At 57.7% G+C, this 23165-nt stretch overlaps 2 protein-coding genes across 6 annotated transcripts; one reads left to right on the top strand and one right to left on the bottom strand.

Moving 5' to 3' along the window:
• Nucleotides 1-1408: 1408 nt before the first annotated feature.
• LOC105473778 (alanine--glyoxylate aminotransferase) lies at nt 1409-11492 on the bottom strand. The gene is made up of 11 exons (XM_011727782.2): nt 11119-11492; nt 10630-10822; nt 9294-9358; nt 8545-8645; nt 7244-7314; nt 6240-6324; nt 5087-5182; nt 4282-4351; nt 2859-2954; nt 2342-2470; nt 1409-1781 (listed from the first exon to the last, which is right to left on the bottom strand). Exons 1-11 carry the CDS (start codon nt 11347-11349, stop codon nt 1674-1676), a joined length of 1245 nt encoding a protein of 414 aa, XP_011726084.1. The 5' UTR covers nt 11350-11492; the 3' UTR covers nt 1409-1673.
• On the top strand, nt 10027-22869 carry LOC105473777 (uncharacterized). Of its 5 annotated transcripts, XM_071073748.1 has the most exons (6): nt 10753-10843; nt 16256-16354; nt 16859-17045; nt 17789-17925; nt 21703-21798; nt 22326-22866. In XM_071073748.1, exons 3-6 carry the CDS (start codon nt 16978-16980, stop codon nt 22661-22663), a joined length of 639 nt encoding a protein of 212 aa, XP_070929849.1. In that variant the 5' UTR covers nt 10753-10843; nt 16256-16354; nt 16859-16977; the 3' UTR covers nt 22664-22866. The 5 variants fall into 5 exon arrangements, 2 of the variants coding, with proteins under 2 accessions (XP_070929849.1, XP_070929850.1); XR_982468.2 differs by having other exon boundaries at nt 18198-22865; XR_011610215.1 differs by lacking the exon at nt 21703-21798 and having other exon boundaries at nt 22326-22856.
• Nucleotides 22870-23165: the final 296 nt, after the last annotated feature.

The raw sequence follows: 23165 nt of genomic DNA, 5'->3' as shown, positions 1-23165 counted from the left end.
AACCAAATCAGACCCGATTTTACACCCCCCAGCAAACAAGGACAACGCCGGTGTGGGTGAGGATGAGGAGCACCCCGGATGCTCGTGCGCAGCTGCCGGAACGAAGCATGGAAGAACCACTTCGGACAATTTCGTGGCAGTCTCATATGAGGTTAAGCCCATCGTACGACCCTGCAATTCCACTCCTAGTTATTTATCCAAGAAAAATGAAAATATACGGCCACGTGAAGACCTGAATAAGAGTTTCACTACCGCCGTATTCATAACAACCCCAAAATAGAAATAACCCAGATGCTCAGCTATGGCGATGAACCAACAAATCGTGATGTGTCCACACCATGGGACGGCACTCAGCAACAAACACACCGGCGCCCACAACGGCACATCCATACCAGGGGACGACACTCAGCAACAGACACACCGGCGCCCACAACGGCACGTCCATACCATGGGAGGACACTCAGCAACAGACACACCGGCGCCCACGACGGCACGTCCATACCAGGGGACGACACTCAGCAACAGACACACCGGCGCCCACAACGGCACATCCACACCAGGGGACGGCACTCAGCAACAGACACACCGGCGCCCACAATGGCACATGTGAGTGTCAAAAACTGTAAGTGAAAGAAGCTGGCACAGTGGAGGACCTGCCATGTGTTCCCCTGACCACGAAATTTAACTATGGCCAGGCACGGCAGCTCACGCATGTAATCCCAGCACTTTGGGAGGCCGAGGCAGGTGGATCACTTGAGGTCAGGAGTTCGATGGAGACCAGCCTGGCCAACATGGTGAAACCCCATCTGTACTAAATAATACAAAAATTAGCTGGGCATGGTGGTGCGTGCCTGTCGTCCCAGCTAGTCCAGAGGCTGAGGTAGGAGAATCGCTTGAACCTGGGAGGCGGAGGTTGTAGTGAGCTGAGATCGTGCCACTGCACTCCAGCCTGGGCGACAAGAGTGAAACTCTGTCTCAAAGCAAATAAATAAATAAATAAATAAATAAATTCAAATATGCCAGGCTGATCTATGGCCACAGAGGCCAGGCAGTCCAGGGGTGGGCACTGGCTGGATGGGAGCATAGGGGGCCTTCCATTGGAGGCTTCCACGTGTCATGGGCTCAGGTCCTGGCTGTGTGCTCTCGAGCACGCAGGTGCCCTTGTCCGTGAGAGGGGTCTCCAACCAGCCCTGTGGGCCGTGTGGGTTCGCCTGGAGGTGGTGCGTGAGGATGTTTGGGGGTGTGACATCTGGGGCTAGAGTGTGGTGGCAGCACCCCCTGCAGGAGAGGACCTGCCCTGTGGGCTCCAGGATGAGGAGTGTCCCCCTAAAGTCCACAATCAGGCAGCTCAAAGAGCAGAGATGCTCTCCTGTCAGACTCTTTCACAGACCATCCCACACAGTGAGAAGAGGTGGCCAGGCCTTTTATTAAACATTCCCGGGAGGCTCACGGCCGGGGAACTGCCGCTCATTTGGAAGGCACTGGGTCCTGCGCCCAAGTGGACTGTTTCCAGGAGGTGCCACTGGAGGGAAAAGGGCTGCCTGGTTCTGCCTCCCGGGCTGGGTCTGTGGCTTTCCTGTCCCCAGGCCTGGGGGACCTTGCAGGGTCTGCTTGCTCCTGATCCTCCTGATCCCTCAGGGTGGGCATGGGCCGGGTGTGTGCCAGCAGGCAGGTCACAGCTTGTTCTTGGGGCAGTGCTGCAAGGCCGCCCCCAGGGCCTCCGTCACGCGGTCCACATTCTCGCGGGTGGCATTGCAGCCCAGCAGGCCGATCCGCAGCACCTGGGGGGCACGGGCCAGGCCGACGTCAGCCTCCCGCCTGGGACCCACCTGACCCTGACCAACGGCTGGCCAGAGCCAGGATGGGCTCTCCTGAGCGAGGACCACCCATCCAGTGTCCATGAGGGGAGCTGAGAGCCCCGTACAGGTTGCAGAGGAGGCCCCCAAACACCCAGGCCAGGTCAGGCTCTCCTCCCTCTGCACCCGCAGCCAGACGGGAGGGCAGGGTGGTGCAGTGAAGGCCCCTCCCACTGCCGCTCAGAGACACAGCTGGGCCCAGGCATGGGGCTTCCCGCCTGGTTCCAGGGTCTGCTCAGAGGGAAGGAAAGACGTTCTGAGTGGAATCATAAAGGCTGCACCCGGTGACCTCAGCAGGCTGGGGTGGGAGCAGGGGAGACAGCACACACTTTACTGGATACCCCTTGGAGAGCGGACCCTTCTGGATGCTCCTCGGTCTGGGCTCTTGGATGACCCCGGCCTCCCCCGGACCTGGTGCACAGTCCTGCTCAAGGAGGGGTGGTGGGTTTGGTTCTGCAAAAGACCCTCGAGGCGCTGCCTCTCACCTTCCCTGCGGAGGGCCCGAGGCCGCCCATGATCTCAATGTCGAAATGGTCCAAGACGTAGCTGACGATGTCTCTCCAGTCATAGCCAGCGGGCACAACTACGGTAGTGACCATGGGCAGCCGGAGCGCCTGCAGGAGGGGCCTGGCTCAGGGAGTGGGTGAGAGGCCCTACATGGGCCTTCGTGACAGCTCTTGGCTGGGGCCATCTGCCCTGGTTTCAGGTTACAGAGGAGCCGGGGGAGAAAGGGCTGGGGAAGAGCAGGGTCCCCACCCTTCAGGAGGCAGTGGATGGGCAACTTCCTACTGGGAGATCACAGGCCGTCCTGAGATCTGGCATCAGAGGCCGGGAGCTGTGACTTCATGGCTCCTGCCGATACTGCTCCCTGGACCCGGGGCCACACCACCCGGCAGCCGCCCCCTCTTCTCAGGAGCCAGTGTCCCTCCTGAGGGAGCTGGGCAGGAGCCCCTCATCCTTCCCCATGGGTGCAGGGCTGCCCACTGCCAGGGGCCTCCTTACTGGGTCCTTCACGAAGAGCTGCAACCCCAGTGCCTGCAGGCGCCCATGCAGATACGCTGTGGTCTCGCGGTGCTGGCGCCAGCTGTTCTCCAGGCCCTGAGTGGGAGATGGCACCGGTGGGCAGTGGCATGGGTGGGGTGGGCAGGAAGCCCCGCCCTCGGTGGTGCAGGAGGAAAAACCTGACTGCGGGCCTTGGTGCAGGGGATCCCCTGGAGCTCCCAGTTTGGCTTTGCCCAGGAGCAGGCCCAGGACTATCCCAGGCAGGAGGAAACATCTGGGCCTGGGAGAGACAGAGGAGGGGTCTGCGAGAGACGGGGTGGGGGGTCTACCTGTGGCCCCGGAGGAAAGGAGGGGAGAACGCCTTGCAGAGGGGAGGGGGTTGAGCAGGGAGGGGAAGGGTTGTTGGGCTACACAGGGCTGGGGTGGATCAGGGCCAGGGCTCAGGCTGCTGGCTTCCGGGCCCCCTGTCCTCTCATGGCCGGCTCTCTGACCTGGCATCCTCCCCAGAACTGCTCCTGTCTCAGCTCTGGACAGGTGAGGGGTGGTCTTCCCAGCCCTGGGCCTCTCAGTGTCATCACCTCGGGTCCTCCCGGTCTCCAGCCACCAGCTCCCATGGCCACCCCAGGTGGGTGCCCCGGGGCAGCAGCTGCTCTCTACTCTGGCCCTGGCCTGTCTTCCCTGTACACGTGCCCCTGCAATCCTCACTCTGCCAGGTCCCCACGCCTCCACCCTTGACTGTGCCCTGGTCCTGTTCTCTCCCTTCCCCCCACGACTCACAACCCCCACCCACATTTACGACCCTAGAGCCTCTCCCTGTGTGAGCGCCTGACCCTTCGCCTTCCCCCAGGGGTGCGGGTGGCATCCAGCTTACGGGGGTACCCTGGCACTAACCCAGCCCTAGGCAGTGGCTTTATGAGTGGACCCAGGAGAACAAACATGGCAGGCACGGCCTTGCAACCTCACGGGAAGCTGGCTGCAGCCTGGGGACCCTTCCTGGACTCTGGACTGGTGGCTGGCAATGGGCCCTGTGGGACACAGGACAAACCTGCAGGAGCTTCCAGCCCCTCACTTTACATCCACGCCCACCTATCTGCAGGCTGCATGTCTCTGGCCCTTCGGCGGCCTCCCCTTCTCCCAGCCCTCCACTCACCGGGCCTCACTTACTGCTTCACACGGCAGTGGAACGGTTGGGAGCGTCCACACTTGCCCCATTGCTGCATCTGTCCCTGGGGCTGTGTCCTCCCAGCCCTGCCCACAGCCAGTGTGCCCGGGTCCTGTCCTCTCTCCCCCACCCCCACTGAGGGCCTCTCTCTGGCAGGCTCCCTTCTCTCTGTGCACCAGGAATGGTTCCTTCTCTGCAGGCCGTGCCCTCGACAATCCAGCCAGTGGCCCTGTCTCCTCCTGTGGAGTGCAGCCCACGCACCTGTTCCGCAATGAGGGCCAGGCTCTCTCTCAGGCTGTACAGGCTGATGACGGGGATCGTGTGATGGTACCTGGAAGATACGAGGGGGCTTGGTCCAGCACCACGGGCAGGTTTGGGGGCAGATGGGGCATTAGCTCTGTCTGCCCCAGCCCCAACAGCACAGGCTGTCTGAGCACAGGCCGGTATCCGCCACAGGAGTCTTGTCTGGGTTCAGAACTTTGGACCGGGAAGGCAGCTTTGTCTGCCGGGGAGAGCATGGCTCCATGTGGGGCCCGGCCAGGATGCGGTGGGTGGTACAGGAGCAGAGACACACACCACCACCAGCCTGCTGAGCCCCTCAGCCCCAGCGTGCCCACGAAGCCAGCACTGGCCCTCTGTGCCCACTGGGCTAGGGCAGCATTCCTGGAGCCTTGTCCCTGTGTGTAACATAAGGGGCCTTGGGTTTATGGCCAAGATTATCTTTTGAAAGGGGATAAACTGAGGCCCAGGAGTGGGGAGATATGGCAGGGCCAGGTCCAAAGTGCCCGAGGATGTGCTGGGACCTCTGAGCGGGGGCACAGAGTTTGTGGAAGAGGCAGTGGGGGCCATGCCCCTGCCCAGAGCCTCGGGCCAGTCGAGGGATGGGGAAACCCAGGGTGGGGCATGCCGACCGCCCGATGCAGGTGAGTTCTGGGACTCTGATTGGGGTTCTTGTGGCATGAAGGTGGGGGGCTCGGAGAATCCCTGAGTGCAGTGAAAGGTCAGTGTCCCCCCAGCCAGCCATGCCCAGCACCCCCCACACCTTCCCGTCCCTGCCGGGCCTCACATCCTGGGCTGGCCGTCACAACCCCAGAAGTTGGCCAGCCACTTGATGTCCAGGTAGAAGGAGAAGGGCTTTGTCTTGCGGGAGTACATCTTCTTTCTGGGGAGGAAAAGCAGCCTGAGCACCGGCCCCTCAGTTTGGGCTGAAGGCAGGAGCAGTCTTGCTGGCTGTCCTGTTTCACAGGAGTGAGACGGGGTGGGGCCCCCAGGAGGGCCTGCCCCAGCTGCATTTATACTCAGGGGCCAGTGTGGGACCGGGCAGGTCCTGGGTCCCTCAGCTGTCCAGTACCGCTGGCCCTTGGGCCCAGCCTGCACCTCTGCCCATGTGGGTGTGACCCTGCCATGGGGGCACTGAGGCCAGCTCCCTCCATTCTGTGTGCCCCTTTCTCTCCCCCAGCCCTTCCTACAGGGTCAGCCTTCATTTCTCACATCATCCAAAGGTGACTGCTTTCGGGCCCCAGGGCACACTGGCCAGGCTTAAAACTTTAAATGTGTCCGTCTCTACAACTCCAAGTTGGTGGGCCAGCCCCGGTCTCTCCCCAGGCTCCTGACTCACACCCAGCCGCCTCCTTCACCCTCCCCTGTGATCCAACGGGCATCTCAGACCTCCCACGTCCAACACCGAATTCCTGACTTCACCCCAAAGTCCTCTCTGTTCTGGGGAACGGCACCTCCAGTTGCCAGGCTGCAGCTGGATGTGAACCGCCTGTGAGGCCTGGCCCTCTTCCCCCACCCCTGCCTGGCCTGGCTCGGAATCTGGACACCAGGAGCGGGAGGTGAGATTGGGACTGCAGGGGGCACCATGTGTGGTCCACGTTGTGCCTTGGGGCAGCCCCTGGAAGCCAAGCCAGGGTGGGTTGGGGTGCTGGGCCCCAGGCCCTCAGTTCTTTCCTGGCCACTCCTTGGTGTGAAGCTGGGAACTTCCAGAGCAGCGGACTCTGCACCCTGCACATGCCCACGGCCCTCCCCTTGCCTGGCCTCCCCACTCCCCGTGAACGCAGTGCCTTTGGCCTCCCGGAGGGTGGGCAGGAGAGCGCCAGGTGCTGGAGGAGCCTGGGGAGCCCTTCCAGCCTGGCTCCCGCCCCTCCAGCCTCGGGCCACCTGAGCTCCCTGCGAGCCCAGCCCTGCACAGAGGTGAGGGTCTGTGGGTCACTCACTTGGCTTTGTCACTGAAGGAGATGAACGAGGTCCCTGGGGGGGCGTTCAGGACCTTCTGGGAGCCCGAGTACAGGATGTCGATGCCTGTAGATGGGTGGTTTGTTTGGGACGGGGGAGCCCCACCACAGGGCAGGCCGGTCCAGTGGGGTGCCTGCCTAGCTAATGGGCTGGTGGGCTACGACCCCACAAGAATCCGTACACGATGGGAGGGGAGACATGGAAGGGAATCCTGGGTTCGAATCTCAGCACTGTTGCGTGGCAGCCATGACCTCAGGCCTGAGCCTTTTAGCGCAGCTTCTCCCTCCGCTGTGCGAATGGTCCCCAGGGACAGCCCTGCCACCCCTGGCCCCGTGTCCCCGGGTCCCTCCCCAGGTCCCTGCTTTCAGTAGTAGTTTGAGGATCAGCCCAAAAATCCCTCCCTTCCTGCCTGAGATCTCCCAAATCAGGAGGGGCTCTGCAGAAACAGAGAGGCTCCCATGGAGTGGGTGGGCAGGCACCACAGTGGGCGCAGGGTGCAGGCTCTCCCTCGTAAACGTGCTGATGGGCACAGGAGGCGCCTTGGTCCCCTCGGCCGGCCTGGGTGAGCTTCCCTGCGAGGTGACCCTGTGCAGTGGTGCTCACTGCTGTGGGCAGCCTGGCGGGGTGCAGGGCGGATGTGAAACTGAGCCTCTGGGGGTTCGGCAGAGGGGTCCCCTACACCTGATCGACTGGAGCCCTGGCCACTGCTTCTACTACAGCTCTGGGGCCTCTCAAATGTCCCCCACCAGCTGTCCCTCCCGCCAGTCCCCATGCCTGGATCTGAAAGCTCAGTGGAAACACTGGGGTGCCGGGTAGTTCATGGAGCCGCTCTTGCCCCAGTAAGGAGTGAGTGTTTCCCTGGGCCGGGTGGAGATGAGGCCGAATCCGCAGTGTTGGCTGCCGGATGCGCACTTCCAGCAGGGCTTCCTGCACCCGGAGCCCCTGGCTGCTCGGGCTGGGTAGGACCCTCAGAGCATACCCTTACCTTGCTGGTCCATGTAGAGAGGGGTCCCACCCAGGGATACCACCGAATCCACCAGGAGCAGGCACTTGTACCTAGAGAGATGGGGGATGGAACGGAGGGCCGCAGGTGAGGCAGGGGGCCGCTGGAGGGCTTGGGCCCCAGCCTGGATGGGGTTTCTGAGCCTCAGGCTGGCAAGGAAGGGGGGGTGCCTCCCACCTGTGCCCCAGGAGTTGGCCAGTTGCCTTCTCCTGCCTGTCAGGATCCGTCAGGACCTGTGGCTCTTTCTTTTCCAGCCCTGATCATTGGAGCAGAAGGAGCTGGGGGAGTGAGGGAGCATCATGGCCCTGGTGGGACCCAGCTGCAGGGCCCTGCAGTGGTGCCGAAGAGGGTCAGCCGGGCAGTCTGTGGTTCCCCAGGGACAGCAGGAGCATGAGGGCCTGTGTGGACCCCAGGGACCACGGTGGCACCAAGCTGGGCCTCCCTCTGCCAACAGCTGCTCGGCCCAGCCACTGGCCAGAGTCCAGGGCCGGAGGGGACAGAGTCCCGGAACAGCACAAACAGCAGCACCGCGAACTCTCACCCTCCGAACTCTCACCCTCCGAACTCTCACCCTCCGAACTCTCGCCCTCGTCCACCTCCATATTTTCTTGTAAAGAAAAAAAAGATACAGAAAGTATCTCGTGCTGGCTGCAGGTGGGGACGGCCTGGGTGTTGCTGAAGCCGGCCAGGTTGTGTTTGTGAGCTTTATTCATGGCCACGGTCCATGTAGCAAGCTGTCCGGGCTGGGGGCCCTGCTGAAGGATCCTCCCTGGCCGTGGAGTTTCTCTCCTCTGTCCTGTGCTCAGACCTGCCGACGGGACTGCTAGGTCCCAAGGGGCTCTGTCCCCATTTCTCAGGAATCCCGTCTGACTCCATTCAAGGCCCTGCCCTGTGCACCCCCATGCAGGGGTAAGGGAGGCTGGAGGAGGGAAGTGGAGGGCATCAGGGAGCTTTAGTGCCCTTGCAATCTCGGGGCGAGGTGGGGACAGGCCCTGGCAAGATATGGAGGTCTGTGCCAAGCCCTCTTCAGTCATGGGGACAGAGGTCAGTGGGCACCGTGGGGGTGCTTGGCCAGGGAGCACCTGAGCCTGCCCCGGGGCCTGGGATTGTCTTTAGACTCAGCCCAGAGCAAAGAGGACCTGGGAGGTGCTTGCACCCCACACCATGTGACAGAGGCCAAGGTGGGGACCAGGGGCAGAAGCGCCAGAGGGACCAGTACCCACCCCTCCCCACAGCCTGGCTCTGAGCTGTGCTCTGGCCCACCGCCCTGGGGCCAGGTTCACCTGTGGCAGAGTTCCCCAAAACCGTCAAGGGGCTGCAGCACGCCGGTGGACGACTCCCCGTGGGTCAAGAACAGCAGCACCGGCTTGTGCTGGGCCAGGCCCTGGGGAGGCAGGGATGGCTGCAGGCGAAGCTCAGAGGGGCAGGGGCCAGGAACCCCCCAACAAACCCCCCATGGGTGGCCCAGCTCCAGGCAGCAGGGGCTGGGTGTGCCTCAACCCCTCCCTGACGGTGTGCATGCGAGGAGGAGGCTGAGGCATCTCCGATTTGGGAGGAGGGCTTTTCCAAGAACAGGACTTTTGCGCAGAGGTGGAGGAAGGGTGGCCCCAGCCTGCTGCCTGGCCTGTGAGGGCTGTTGCTAGATGGACGGAGTCCCCCACACTCCAGGTAGGTTGAGGCTGACTTCAGCCCACAGGGTGGAGTATCCTGAGTGTCAGGGACATGCTCTGCAGCCCTGACCACTACCCTGTCTCCTGCCTCCAGCCCCTCTGACCCTGCCCACAGGACCAAGCTCCTGACTCAGTTTCCCTGCCAGACAGAAGCCTCCCTACCAGTCTTCCCATCATTCCCAGGTAATGGAGCCCTCCCCTGTGGCCACTCAGGAGATGCTAGGATGGGCTGAGGGCCAGCCATGGGCCCCAGCCTCCCGGCTCTGATCCCACCCCACTGGCTGGTCACTGCCAGGCAGCCCATGAGCCAGCATGCCCCCCAACCTCCTTCCAGACCTGACCCCCACCCTGGGTCCCCCTACCTCCTCCACCTCCTGCAGTGTGTAGTGGCCTCCAGGGTCCTTGGTCATTGGGTGCACTCGGGCTCCTGGGTGCAGGACAAAGTGGGCCGTGAGTGTCCCGCACACACTGTAGAAGCCAGCGTTGGGCACCCGTGGCCCTGCTGAGCAGGGGGGCCCTGTGAGGGCTGGACCCCACCCTGGCTGCCTGAAGACGAGGGCGTACTCTGCCCAGTGAGAGCCTCTCTGTGTGTAGAGCCAGGGCCATCTTGACCCCCCGACTGTTGGAGCCAAGGCTCCTGGGGTGCCCTTGACAGAGCTCAGCTCAAACACCCTTTCTCAGGCCACACTGGCCAGTGTCTCCCCAAGCAGAGTGAGCTCCTGGGGGTCGGGGCCGCACCTGGCCCAGGGCTGGCACAAGGAGTGCACCTGGCCCAGGGCTGGCACACCACTGGTGTGGTGGATGACAGAGCGAAGGATGAGGGGTGAGCGAGGCAGCAGTCTGGCCCTCTGTTGGAGCTGGGACTCCAGGAATCAGGCCCTCGTCCCCTCCTTCTCTCTGCCCCTATCCTGCGTGCTGCTCGTGGCCAGGGTTGTGGGAGGGGAAGAACTTGCAGCCGAGGGTACAGAATGGGGACAGGGGAGGCCATATACCGCAGGCATCTGAGCCTGAGTGCCCTGATGACCACTTGGGGTCCTGGCCTCTGCTGACCCTGGGTCCCCTTGAAAAGTTCGTGGACTTTGGATTGGGACCGTCTTGGCTGTGGCGGTTGGTTGAGTATTAACCAGCGTGGCCACTGTGGAGCTGGCCAAGCTGATGTCCCTCAATGCCACAATCAAGCACTAACCCCAGGGCACACTCCTGCTCCTGTCTCTCTCCCAGAAAAGTGTACTCCGGGGGCACATGCTCTGTCCATACCCCCATATTTTGTGGATCACATCAAGGTTCCAGAAAGGGGGGCTGCTGAGATTTGAGGGGAGGCTTCAGCTTCTGAAACCCCACCCTGTCACAGAGCAGAGCTGGTGCCTGGGGCCTGGACAGTGGCTGGGGTTCTCAGGAGTGTGTGCTGGGACCGGAGGCTTCCCTGCAGTGCCATCCCCCACGAGCTCCAGAAACAGCTCGAGGAGACTGGAGGGATCGGAGCACCTGTGCTGCTCCCAGCCCTATCAGAGTCAGGTCCCACGAGTGCCCTGACACCACCTGGAGGAGGCAGCGGGCTGAGAGGAGGAACGTGTGTGCAGGGCCACAGCGTGGGTAAGCGCTCACCCGGGGACAGGGCCGCCAGCTTCAAACAGAGGGAGACCAGGGAGGCCTTGAAGGATGGAGCCAGGGCCATCCCCACCTGGCTCTCTCCCTTACCCATGCGCTCCCCGATGTCCATGGCTCGCTGCCCCCAAATGCCATTGACCCCGACCAGGAAGGAGTCCCCAGGCTCCAGCACATTGACCAGGGCGGCCTCCAGGGCACAGTGTCCGGAGCCAGTGATGACCAGTGTGAGCGGGTTCCTGGTCTGGAACACGTACTGGATGCCTTCCTTGATCTCGTCCATGATCTGCGTGCATGTGGGAACAGGGTGAGACCCAGGCTCCTTGCCCCTCCCCGTCCGTGATCTGCGTGTGGCTGGGTAGAGGGTGAGACCCAGGCTCCTTGCCCCCCCGTCCTTGATCTGCAGGTGGGAACAGTGTGAGACCCAGGTTTCCGGTTCCCCCTCGTCTGTGATCTGTGGGTGGATACAGGGTCAGACCCAGGCCCCCGCGAGTGAGGAGACAGTGACCCCTCCCCTCGTCTGTGATCTGCGGGTGGGAACACAGGTGAGACCCAGGCCCCCGAGTGGCCCCCCGCTCCTACCTGGTACATCTCCTTGTCCATTGGCCCGATGATCTGCATTCCTCCGGCCGACATGATGCGAGGAGGCAGGTTGGAGGGACCGGGCCCCAGCAGGAGCCGCTTGGGGATGGAGAGGGGCTTGAGCAGGGCCTTGGGCGGGGGCACCAGCAGCTTGTGAGAGGCCATGGTCTGCACCCAACCTGCCGCTTGGGGACCTGGGACTGCACTGGACTTGGCCAGAGCCTGGAACATTTCCCGGTAAGCTGGACACAGAGGTGAGAGGTGAGGATTGGTGGACAGGCTTCTGCGGCAGCCCTGCCTTTTGCTTTTGTTCCCTGAGCCTTATCTGTGCTTGTCCTGCGGGTCAGGGCCAGGCAGCAGGGGACTGAGCCCTCAGGCAGAGGGAGCCTCCAGGGCTGAGTGACAGAAATTGAGGAGAGCAAAGATCACCTGGTGGCCATCAGGCAGGCCCTGGGGGCTGTCGGGGGAACCTCTGTATTTGGGAAAGGTAGAAGTAATTAGACTTCTCTATTATCTAAAGTCGGCACCTGGTTCCAGGCCTCCTTTCAACCTAAAACGTATACATAACAAGAATTTCTATACATCTCTGGAATGCGGCATGCCGAAACTCACTGTGCAACCCCTGCCTTGCGTGTGTCTGTGTACTGTGCAGGTTTGTTTGCTAAGTTGAGCCTGTAAACCAAAAAGTACCTGAAACGGGTCTCAATTAGTTTAGAAAGTTTTTGTTGCCAAGGCTAAGGACGCACCCGCGCCACAGCCCCAGGAGGGAGGACATCCTTGCCAAGCTCAAGGGTGCACCCCTGACCACAAGTGCCCAAGGTGATGGGGGCACAGCTTGCTTTTATACATTTTAGGAAGACATGAGCATCGATCGAACGTTGGTTCCGTCTGGAAGGCTGGGACAGCTCGAATTGGGGGCTTCCAGGTCATAGGGAGACTTAAACATGTTCTGACTGTCAACTGATTGAAGAGTTCGGATCAGCAGAAAGGGGTGTCTGGGTTATGAAATAGAGGCTGTGGAGAGCAGGCGGCGCCTCCAGGCAGTGGCTTTAGAGAGAAAATAGACGGTAAACGCTTCCTATCAGACTTAAGGCCTGCGTCGATGTTAATGCCGGCGGGGGATGCTGTGGCATGGCCCGAACGTCTTCCAGGTTAAAGTTTAGAGTGCCGTGGCGGACAGGGAAGCCCATTCAGATGGCTGCCGGGAGGTCTTCGAATTTTATTTTTGGTTTACAAGCCTTCCCATCAGCTGCGCCAGGGTCAGCAAACTGCAGTCCATGGGCCCAGTCTGGCCTGCCACCTGCTTTTTATAAATAAAGTTTTATGGGAACACGCCCACACCACTGGCAGCTGCTTTGCAAGCACAAGGCAGGGTTGAGTTGTTGCAACATAGGCCACAGGGCCTGCCAAGCCTCGCTGATCTGTGCTCCCACCCTCTAAGAAACACTTCTCTGACCCCTGAGCTAAGCAGGATCAGGCGGGATGTGCAGGACTCAATTTCCCTCTGACAACTATCTTGGTGAAATCTCTGATCCTTCCTTTTCCGCCATGCTCATGTCCACCTGCTTCCTGTTGGGGTCTCGAGAAAGGGGAACTGGCACAGTGAAGAGGGGTGTCCAGTGCGCCTGGCTACTTCCTGCTGAGAGGGAGTCCGGGGGACAGGTCGCGGTTTTCCTTTCTTGCTCTCGGTCGTGAAGGGAATAAAGGGTCATGAAAGCTTGTGCACGGAGGCGCGTGACGGGATTCCATCAAGAAGCCCCGTGTAAATCGAGCTGCCGTTGCAGGCCGGTGTTGGGACTGCATGGCCGTCTGTAGGTGGAATTGTTGTCATCTGGAACATAGAGACTTAACGAGAGCATTAAAAAAAGGCAGGGACCAAATATTAAAAGAAAAATCGCCGAAGATAAAGGTCTGAGGAACGGGAGAAGCCGAGGGGTTTTTTGAAAACCAGTCAGGAAAAGTTTGGGCCCAGTCTTGGTTACTTTGGGAAAGTGTGTGTAGCCATTTGGCTTGTTTGAAGATTTCTCGGGCATCGGTTTCCACTTCTCCAGACACATTAATGTAGGTGCAACAGGTCCTGTTGATGACAGCACGGACCCCTCCTTGTTCAGCCAGGAGGTGATCCGAACTCACCTGTTACCAAGCACCGAGCTCCTGCTGGCGAGTCTGACGACTTGTAGAGCTGACAGACGGGTGCCAGCGTTTGCTACTTCAAGGGAGGCGGTCGGTTCTCGTAGTTGTGATTTCCCGGTAAGTAAAACCTCCCCAAGGGGTAAGAGTTGTGATAGTTCCCACAACTCCCGTCACAATAAGTCCCAGGGCCCTTTTCCTTCTGAATAGAATTCTGAATTGGAAGTGATGCTCAAGGCAGTGATTTGGGTGGGAGCTGTTGTTCCCAGACTCCAATCACCACAGTGAAGAGAATGATCAAGGTGGGATAGGGCCGAAGCTGGAAAAGGGTTTCACCATGTTGCCCAGGCTGGTCTCGAACTCTTGACCTCAGGTGATCCGTCTGCCTCGGCCTCCCAAAGTGCTGGGATTATAGGTGTGAACCACTGTGTCGGGCCTAAGATAAGATCTTTATAAGTGCTAGAGAGGCTCTTTGTGCTGGGAGTTAAGATAAGACCCCAAAATTGAACACCCTGTGTGGATATTTGTACCTTAGAAGGAGATACTTTGTACCTATAATCAGCAAGTTTGTTTAGTACTAATACTGTGTTTTGGTCTGGAGCAGCTTTGCTAGGACTACAGATTATAGGTCATCTACATACTGGAGTGGATTGCCATCTGGGTGAAGTTGCAGTGTGGACAGGTCTTTAACTAGGGCCTGTCTAAAAAGGCGGGAGCTATCTCTGAATCCCTGGGGCAGAACTGTCCAAGTCAACTCTTGAGTTATTTGAGTATCTGGGTCTTGCCGTTCAAAAGCAAACAAATATTTGCTATCTAAGCGTACAGGTATGCAGAAAAACACATTCTTACGGTCAAGAACTGTAAAACAAGCTGTGGTGGAGGGAATCTGTCCAACAAGGGTGCAAGGGTTTGGGACAACAGGATGAATAGGAATAACAGCTTCGGGAATGACTCTAAGGTGGGGACCATCTGGTTTCTTTACAGCTAAAACAGGAGTGCTGCAAGGCGAGCTGCATGGGTACACTCATCCACGGGTTAGACGTTTTTGTTATTAGAGGTTTTAGCCCTTTTCATGCTTCTGGTTTCAAGGGGTATTGGGGGGTTCTGGGGAACTTACTGGGATTTTTAAGCTGAATGACAATAGGAGCAGCTGATATTGAACGGCCAGGAATAGAAGCTTTCCAAACCTCACATGGCACTGGTTTTAGAATGTGAGGTTCTATAGATTGTAGCAGCTCTGTTGGTGATGTGTGAGTGAAAACAGCTAGAAGGTGAAGCCTTAGCTACAAATTAGCTTGTAATTTTGTGAGTAAGTCATGCCCTAATAATGGAACAGGGCAGTTCGGCGGGACTGAAAAGGAGTGGGTAAAGGAATAGCCTTCCATTTTACAAGGGAGTGGTGGTGTGAAACAGCCTCATTGGGGTTTTCCATCCACACCTGTGAGGAAAATGAAGGACTAGCACGTTGGGCCACAGTAAATGTTTGAAGCTGAATAACTGGCCCCTGTATCTCCGAGGAACGCTGCCTCTTGTTCAGCCTCAATCAGATTTCCCCAGGGCTCCTCCATAGAGAGAAAGGTTAGGGCCACACAGTCCCATCAGTCATCTGGAGAATGACTTTCAGAGGCTTGGAGAGAGTGAGGGTGCCCGTCCTTGCCCTCATCCTAGTCCTTGTTCTGCAGGACTCCCTTGTTGGGTAGGTTGGCAAGGCTGTGGCTGTGATGGCCCAGAAGGAAGAGGTGTCCCACGCCCTGTCATGGGGGAGAGAGGGAAATGCACTCTTCCAACGACCCTCTTGTTTGCAGTGAGGACAGGGTCCTGGGGGCAGCTTGTAACCCAGAGGTTTGGGATACTCTGTACTCCAGTGTCCTGGATTTCTGAAATAATGACAGGCCCCTGTTCTGCTAGTGTTATAGGGACAAGCCTTGGGGTCAGTAGCAAATGAAAAGAATGTGCCAATGCTGTTGCCGTGTCAGCAGCTTGACCCTGCCATTTTTCCTCCTCCAACTGAGCCTTGGCCCTCAGGGGTTCTGGGGTCTAAATTGGTGTATTTATGCATGGCCTACACCAGCCTAGTTTGGAAAAGGGCAGGGGTTCTCAGGTGGCTCCTGAGTGATTTCTCGTAATTTAGAAAAATTAACAGGGTTTATTAGATCTTTTTTCATTTCTTCCAACAAGTAAGTTATAATGTCATCTGCCCCTGCCTCTGTCTGGACCACCTCAGCAGCCTGGTATTGCCAGTGGGCTCTGTGTTGGGGACAGATTTTTCCCAGCTCTCTTATCATTAGGGTTATGAGCATGAGCTTTATCTGCCCCAGCTTGAGCTAAAGACTACATGTGTGATTTTTCTTCATGGGAACAGCAAGTAGTTAACACCACGAATATGTCTTACCAGATTAAATCAAAGACAATAACTAAAGCTCGAAATTCTTGAATGAACTTAGTGGGATCCTAGCTAAGTGAACCCAGTGTGGATTTGAGAAAGATCAGACATTGGAAAAGGGACATGAACTCGAATTGTTCCCGAATCTCCATTTGCCACCTCGTGGAGAGGTAAAACCCTTGTGGGATCCTCTGAGGACTCTTTGCTAGTGGCATATGTGACAGGATGTGTGAGTACGTGAGGGGGATAGAGCGTCTGGGTATGGGGGCGGGAGGGTTGACTGGGGGATGGAGCAGATGGAGAGGGTGCAGGTGAAGCGGGAGCAGGCTGCAGAGAGTGTGATGGGCAAAAGGAAGGGCCATCTAAGACATCAGAATCGGGGAGGGAGGAAGTTCCTTAGAAGCATATATGACAATTTTTATGTAATTTTGGGTTTTGGGATAAAGCCAAAAAGACTTGACCACATGGGACCTCTGCATCCTTTCTGAGATTCCAGCAAAATGAATCTAGTTGTAAAATAATATTCCAATCCAGGGCCCCATTAAGAGGCCAATATAAATTATTGGGGAGCATATATTGAACCCCAGATATATTACAAAAGAAAACCATATGCTTCTTTTTCAGAGTTTGTGGGTCAAAATGAGACCAGTGTTGAAGAATGCAATCCAAGGACGAGTAGACGGAATTGAAGAATGAATTGGATCCATGCTGGGTTCAGATCAGGTACTGTAAGATCCCCGAGGTGTCCCTAAGGGACTTGGACCTCGCCTCTTTGGCTCACTCTATTTGGGGGCATCCACCACAGATGGAGGGCCTGCCCTTGCCTGGATGACCACTCCAGGCATGCCCGTGTTTGAGTGGTCAGCTCAGACCTAAGGGGAAGGAGAACTCACCCGTAACTTGGGATGCAATTTCCGCTTGAAGTGGAATCCAAAAGTGGGTCTGCAACCAGTGGGGTGTGTCTGCGCAGAGTCGGGGTCACTGCCGCTCATTTCCAAAGCATGGTTTACAGGGCATTAAGTGACAGTGGACTTGCCACCCCAAAGGGCAATAGTAAATTCGCTCTTTTGTCTTGGCCTTGGGGTAACACCAGGTAGCGCCCGTGGCCAGAAACCCTCAATTTCCAAAGAGTACTCAAGCTGGTTCCCTGGCGGTTTGAAAATAGAAAAGAACCCTGGCTAATTCCTCACCCCTAAGGGCAATGATGGAAAAATATCTCTTCTCTAGGGCTTCAGGATCCCACTGAAGAGTAGTCTTGGCCAGGGCCCTCAGTTCCCGAGTAAAGAACCAGACCATCAAGGGAAGCAGGGAGGGAAAAGAAGGGAGAGATCCCAGTAAAGTCCCGTATGCACAACCAAGGAGCCGGGCGAGGTGTTGGAGCCCCAGCATCGGGAAGTGGCCGACTCGCGGGCTGGTAAGAAGAATTTACCAATGACAGTATGGGTTTGGAAGAGGAAAGGTTTATTAGGAAGAAAGAATGCTGCAGAGGAGGGCAGTGGGTGCCTCTGCCGGGGGACTCGGCAGCACCGGGGATTTTCCTTAGGAGCATTTCTGGACCTCACGGTGGGAGCTGAAGGGTGATTTGCACGATAAGTGCTACATTTGTAGACATTCTGGTGCCTTAGTGACGGCAGGGGGTGCACACTGAGTTTCATCAGCCATGCATTCCAGAGATGTATAGAAATTCTAGTTACTTATAAATGTTAGGTTGAAATGAGGCCTGGAACCAGGTGCCAACTTTAGACGATGGGGAAGTTTAATTACTTCTAAATTCCTCAAATGCGGAGCTTTGCCCCTGGATGGCCTGTCTGATGGTTACCAGGTGGTCTTTGCTGTCCTCAGCCAGCTCACAGGTTGCGAGCTGGCCTCTCTGCCATCAGTGCTCGCTCCTGTCTTTGCTCAGCTCCCCCTCACTCCCCAGGGAGTCATCCCAATTGTCCGATGTCCTCAGCTGCCATCAGGCCACTTGCCCCACCTGTCACATCATCTGTTGACTGCCTGTCCTCCCTGGGGCAGGACCCCCTGTATGCAGCAATGTGTGCCCGGCATGGCATGTGCGAGGGCACAGAAGGTCTGGTCACAGAGTTGGCTGACTGGTCCTGGAGGGTGGGTGGGCAGCCCTCGGAAAGCCAGGGAGGTGTGTGTGCTTTGTTCCAGGACACAAGGTGTTGTTCGCTCGTCCTCTGTCAAGGTAACCAGGAGAAGCTGTTGCAACCACCAAGGGAGGGTGTTTCCTCAGGCCGAGAGCTTATTGGGAGCTTCGGAGCTACTGACGACAGCAAGCTGCAGGGCAGGTAACCGACCTCCGTCTCCCAGGAGTCCAGGGGATAAAGGTCACCTGGACAGGTGGCCAGGCCCTTCCAGCCAAGGCCGGCAGCAGCAGCGCCCTGGGCGTGGCCTCTCGCAGCTGTGAAATGGGAGCTGAGGGCACCAGCTGCTCAGCTCACCTGCCTTTCTGGGCCCTGGGGTGGGCCTGGGCTGGCAGGATGGGGTGTGAAGTCCGGGTCAGGAGCCGGGACTGGCCTGCCTTGCCCTCCTGGGCTGGACTGACCTGGGGTTGTCTTAGTTCCCCAGACGAAGTCACCAGCGGAACCAGCCGGCCTGCTACCTGACACACAAGGCCAAGAACTGAGTCTCTTTTAAAAATTTAACTTGTTTTTTCGTAATTGATATAAAATAATGCAAACAATTTCTTTGGGTCTGATGCCCGTCTCACTGAGGCAGGCAAGCCTGTCGCCCTTAGGTGCTCTAGGGAGATGATGTGCGGCCTGCCAGTCTCGCGGTGCTCTCGCTGCTGCTGCCAGGCGTCCCTGCCGTGCACCATTTTAATTGAACCCCGGCTACACCAGCCTGTCGGGACATCCAGGCTGCAGGTGGCCATCGGGGGCATTCACCCTTTCACAGGCGGCAGCTGGGTTCCAAGAAAGGGGAGGATTGGTGTAAAACCCACCGCCTCAACTGGAGGGTGGGACCCCTGGGCCACGGGGCCTGTGCATGTAATGCAGTGGTGCCTCGGGGGTGTCCAGCACAAGGTGCCCCCTCCAGGCCACGGCCTGAATGGCAGGACTTGGTTCTGGCACGTGAGGGTCCCGCCGAACGGATGCCACCCAGCGGCTCCTGATGATACGCCATGTCCTGGGGTAGCTGTTCTGGTGCCATGTCCTGGGGTAGCTGTTCTGGTGCCATGTCCTGGGGTAGCTCATCTGGTGCCATGTCCTGGGGAAGCTGTTTGGGTGCTGTACCCGGGTCTGGTGGGCCATGAGGGCTGCCACACATGCCTATGCCGTGACCTCATCCCTGGAACAACCCCTCCCATGCTGAGCCTGCTGCTGCGTCCCTGCTTGGCACAGGTGCCTGTGCCCAGGACTGGGTGTAAAACCAAGCCCTGTGTGGACAGCCTGCCCGTGCTAGGCCGGGAGTCCAGCCGTGTGGAGGCAGGGCTGTCCCCGGACCTCTTGTCTGTGAAGTGGAGTAAAGTTCTCACCTGGGGTGACAGGGCAGATGTCAGGGGCCACGGGTGATCACAGTAACGAGGGTTGTGGTGGACAAATCCGGCTCTGCCTCTCCCACCTGGGCCAAGGCCGCCCTGATGCGCTGCCCCCTCCCCATGCGACCCCGGCCAGCCTGATGGTCCTCCCAGACAGGGGTGGGGGGCATGTGGCGCACCTTCCTGGGAGTCAGCACAGCCCCCTAAATGCTGGAGGACTCAGGAGCCAGGACATCGGGGATTTCCAGGCGGCCTCCAGGGCCCCTTTCCCAGCCTCTGACTGTGGCGAGTTCTTGGCATTGGTGGGTGGGGTGGGGGCAGGAGGTGGGTATAGAATCCGGCACTGCCTTCCTGGCGTTCACTCTGGGTTCCTAGAGGAGAGGAAGCCTTGGCCCCTCAAGACCTTCCCAAGCCCATGCCACAGAGATGTGAGCAGAGGCCCTGTGTGGGATTGGACAGGACAGGCCCGGCCCCCTTCCTGGAGGTGGCTGCAGGGGGCAGGACAGGTAGGGCCACCTCAGCCGTGTGACCCTGGCAGCTGTTTGTCCCACTGGGACCCCACGTCCTCATCTGCACGGCAGGGACACGCACTCGGGCAGCGAGGGCCATGGTGACTTGTGGGGAGAGGGGAGCTGCCCACTGCCGCAGTCTCTGGACTTTGCTCCTGGGCCCGCCACCTGGCCCCCAACAACCTAGCACCCCAATGCCAGGACAGCCCATCACCCTCTTCTCCCAAGTGACCGTAGACTCCGAACCAGAAAGTGGAAGGGCTGATGAAGAGGCTGCCCGGGCAGGTGTGGCCTCAGACTGTGAGGGGCTGGCCCCATCTGCCGCCCCTGCCCTGCCTTCATGAGGCCAGTGTTCTGGATACGGGGGAGCTCCGCTGGGGAAACAGCACCCCCCACACATCTCAGTGGTGAGCAGTGGGTGTGGGGTGCATTGCAGCTCCCGGAATATCCTGTCCTAGTCCTAACCCCTGTGAAAGTGGCCTTGTACCAGGGCCTTTGCTGATGTGATCAGGTAAAGGGCGTGCTGGATGAGGGTGGGCCCTAGCCTGGATGAGGTAGGAGGCCAGCAGCACTCATTCTCCGGACTGGACTGAAGACAGGCCAAAAGCAGCAAGCAGCACGGAGGACACCCTCTGGCCACCCTCACTGCCCATCAGCCAAAACACCCGCACCAGCACCAGGACAGTTTACAACGGCAAGGCCATGCCCGGAAGTCACGGCCCATTTCCATGGCAACAACTGGAAGTTACCGCCCATTTTCTAGCAATTTCTGAATAACCTGCCCCTTCATTTGTGTGCCATTAAAAGTGGGTATAAATACAGCTGCCAGTCACCCATGCAGCTCCCTGTCCACAGGTAGCCCCGCTCCACCGGAGCAGGCACGGAGCTGCGGCACTGCCACTGCCTCCCCGAAGCTGCTTTCTTTCACCACTGGCTCGCACTTGAATTCTTTCCTGAGCAAAGCCAGGAATCTCCCCTGCATCACAGTGACTGGTGTCCCTCTGAGAAAGGAGAAAGCTGGATTCAGGCACAGAGACAGACACATAGGGAGAAAGCCATGCAGCCAGAGACAGAGCGGGGCGGTGCGGCTGCGACAAGGAGCCCTGGGGCTGCTGGCAACCACCAGAACCTAGAGGAGGCCAGGAAGGACCCCCCAACCCTGGGAGGCTTCAGAAAGCGTGGCCCTGACAGCACCTTAATTTTGGACTTCTGGCTTCCAGAAATGAGAGAGAAAAGGTTTTTGTTGTTTTACATCACCCAGCCTGAGGTCGTTTGTGTTGCAGTCTCGGGAAGCTGAACAGCACATCCATGAACTCCTAATGCCTGAATTCACCGATGGCTTTGTCATGATCTGTAAGAGCTGTCTGCCACAGAGTGCTGGCCACTGTCCCCACCAACTCCCATCTCTCCAGGGCCCTCCAGCTTCATGTTGGTCACGTGGCCTGTGCCCAGCTCCTCGAAGGGTCGCCAGAGTCTCATTCACACCCTTTCCTTGTTCTTTCCATTCTTAAGCCTCCTAATGTAGCAGGACGAGCTGCAGACAAAACTCCTCAGACACCAGATTAAAGAAGGAAGAGGTTTTTTATTCGGCCGGGATCGTCAGCAGACTTGCGTCTTAAGAGCCGAGCTCTCCGAAAAAGAAATACTTGGCCTTTTTAAAGGCTTACAACTTTAAGGGGTCCACATGAAAGGGTCATGATAAATCGAGCAAGCGTGGGAAACGTGACTGGGGGCTACATGCATCAGCTAACAGAACAGAAAGTTTTACAATGCTTTTTTCATACAGTGTCTGGGATTTACAGATAACACAAGTAGTTTAGGTCAGAGGTTGATGTTATTATTAATACTTTTTTTTTTTTTAACTCCTAGGGCTGGGTGGTGGTGCCAAGGTTGTCTGGCTATTTATCTTACTTTTGTTTCTTTCTCTCTTTCTTCCTGTCTTGTGAACAAGGCAAGGTGTGGGGGAGGAGGGTAGCAGGAGTAGGAGTGGTCTCCTTCCTTACTAAGGCTTTTGAGACTTTGATCCAGCACATGCACACATGTGGGAACGATTCTTTGGCCACCCCAACCTGCAGAAAGACACAGTTCTGAGAAACAACTGGGCGCTGTGCGGAGCTCAGACCGTGGCAGGAACGGGCAGTGCATCATGGCCGCCCGTTGGGTGGCAGGAGGTGAGTGGCCACAGAGCAAGGCAGGCAGGTGCCCATGTGCAGCTCCAGCATGTGCCTGTAAAAGCTTTTAAAACACTCTGGTCTTCATGGAAAAATGTAGAAACAGCCCCACGTGGCAGGGAAGGCACCAGCCCTGGGAACTCCTGCCGGTTCCGGCCTCCTGAGCCTGACCCTCAGTGAGGGCTCTCGCCCCAGCTGGGACATGGCTGTTCCACAGAGGCCGGCACGGATGCCGTTGAGGAGAAGGGTGTCTGAGCAAGCTGGGTTCTCCTTTGTGCGTGGCCCACACTCACTCACGAGCCTCTCCACCTGGAATTCTGCCCTGTGGAGGGGGGATGTCCACGCCCACCCTGGCCTGCATCTCGGATTTTATGAGCATCAGCGGGCATAACACGCCATGGTGAAACCTGCCCAATTGTGCCATAGAACGGATGTTGATGATTTCTTTTAAATAAACATAGAAATTGGCCCTCCCAGTCTTAAAACTTGAGAAAGCTACATTTGTCTTATCTGAGTTCCTTTCTCAGGAAACTGGCCCTCAGCCCTCCCAGGGAGTCTGAAGGAATGGAGACTCACCAGATCATGGCATCTAGACAAAGAGATGCCAGACCCTTCCCCCGTCATGGCTGCCTGTCCGGCCACCTGCTTCCTCCTGACCAACTCCTCTTCCTCACTCTCCCTCGTTCCTGTTTTCCTGCAGGTAGTTACATTTCTGCTCTGCAAACCTCTACTTGTAGTTGATCAGGGTGATGGATTTGAGGTCCATCTCCCACCTCCTTGGCTGCTGCTCCCCATTAAAGCCCCCTTATTGGCTTTCTGTGTGGCGAGCAGCAGGACCGAGACCAGACTCCTGGTGTTTCGGTAACAAGAGGACACTCGAGAAACTACAGCCGCAAATCAGCTCAGCCTCGATGCCGATGAGAAGCTGGTGGCCTTGCCCTTCTCAAGGGTTTTCCCAGGAAAATCAGTTTGATGCCTACTTGAGATGCACTTTTTAAATTAATTTTTTTTACAATAAAAGTATTGTATGTTCATTGTAAATACTTTTAAAACATCAAAATACGTTGTTTAAAAAATTAAATGCCTTAAAAATGCCTTAATACCCTCTATACCCTCTATTTAGATGAGCCCAATTTTTTTTTTTTTTTTTTTTGAGATGGAGTCTCGCTCTGTTGCCTGGGCTGGAGTGCAGTGGTAGAATCGCAGCTCACTGCAACCTCCGCCTCCCAGGTTCCAGCTATTCTCCTGCCTCAGCCTCCCAGGTAGCTGGGACTATAGGTGTGCACCACAATGCCCAGCTAATTTTGTATTTTTAGTAGAAATGGGGTTTCACCATGTTGGCCAGGCTGGTCTCGAACTTCTGACCT

This window comes from Macaca nemestrina, chromosome 11, assembly GCF_043159975.1.
Source record: "Macaca nemestrina isolate mMacNem1 chromosome 11, mMacNem.hap1, whole genome shotgun sequence".
Classification (NCBI taxonomy): Eukaryota; Metazoa; Chordata; class Mammalia; order Primates; family Cercopithecidae; genus Macaca; species Macaca nemestrina.
This window is presented reverse-complemented; position numbering and strand designations above follow the sequence as displayed.

Coding starts and splice junctions, on each gene's coding strand:
- LOC105473777 (XM_071073748.1), top strand. CDS start 16,978: ATGCACAACCAAGGAGCCGGGCGAGGTGTTGGAGCCCCAGCATCGGGA. Junction 17,046..17,788: donor AGTGGCCGACTCGCGGGCTG/GTAAGAAGAATT, acceptor GCTTTGTTCCAG/GACACAAGGTGTTGTTCGCT. Junction 21,799..22,325: donor CGCCCGTTGGGTGGCAGGAG/GTGAGTGGCCAC, acceptor TTCCTTTCTCAG/GAAACTGGCCCTCAGCCCTC.
- LOC105473778 (XM_011727782.2), bottom strand. CDS start 11,349: ATGTTCCAGGCTCTGGCCAAGTCCAGTGCAGTCCCAGGTCCCCAAGCG. Junction 9,359..10,629: donor GGACATCGGGGAGCGCATGG/GTAAGGGAGAGA, acceptor TCCTGCACCCAG/GAGCCCGAGTGCACCCAATG. Junction 2,955..4,281: donor TGGCCCTCATTGCGGAACAG/GTGCGTGGGCTG, acceptor TCTCCCACTCAG/GGCCTGGAGAACAGCTGGCG.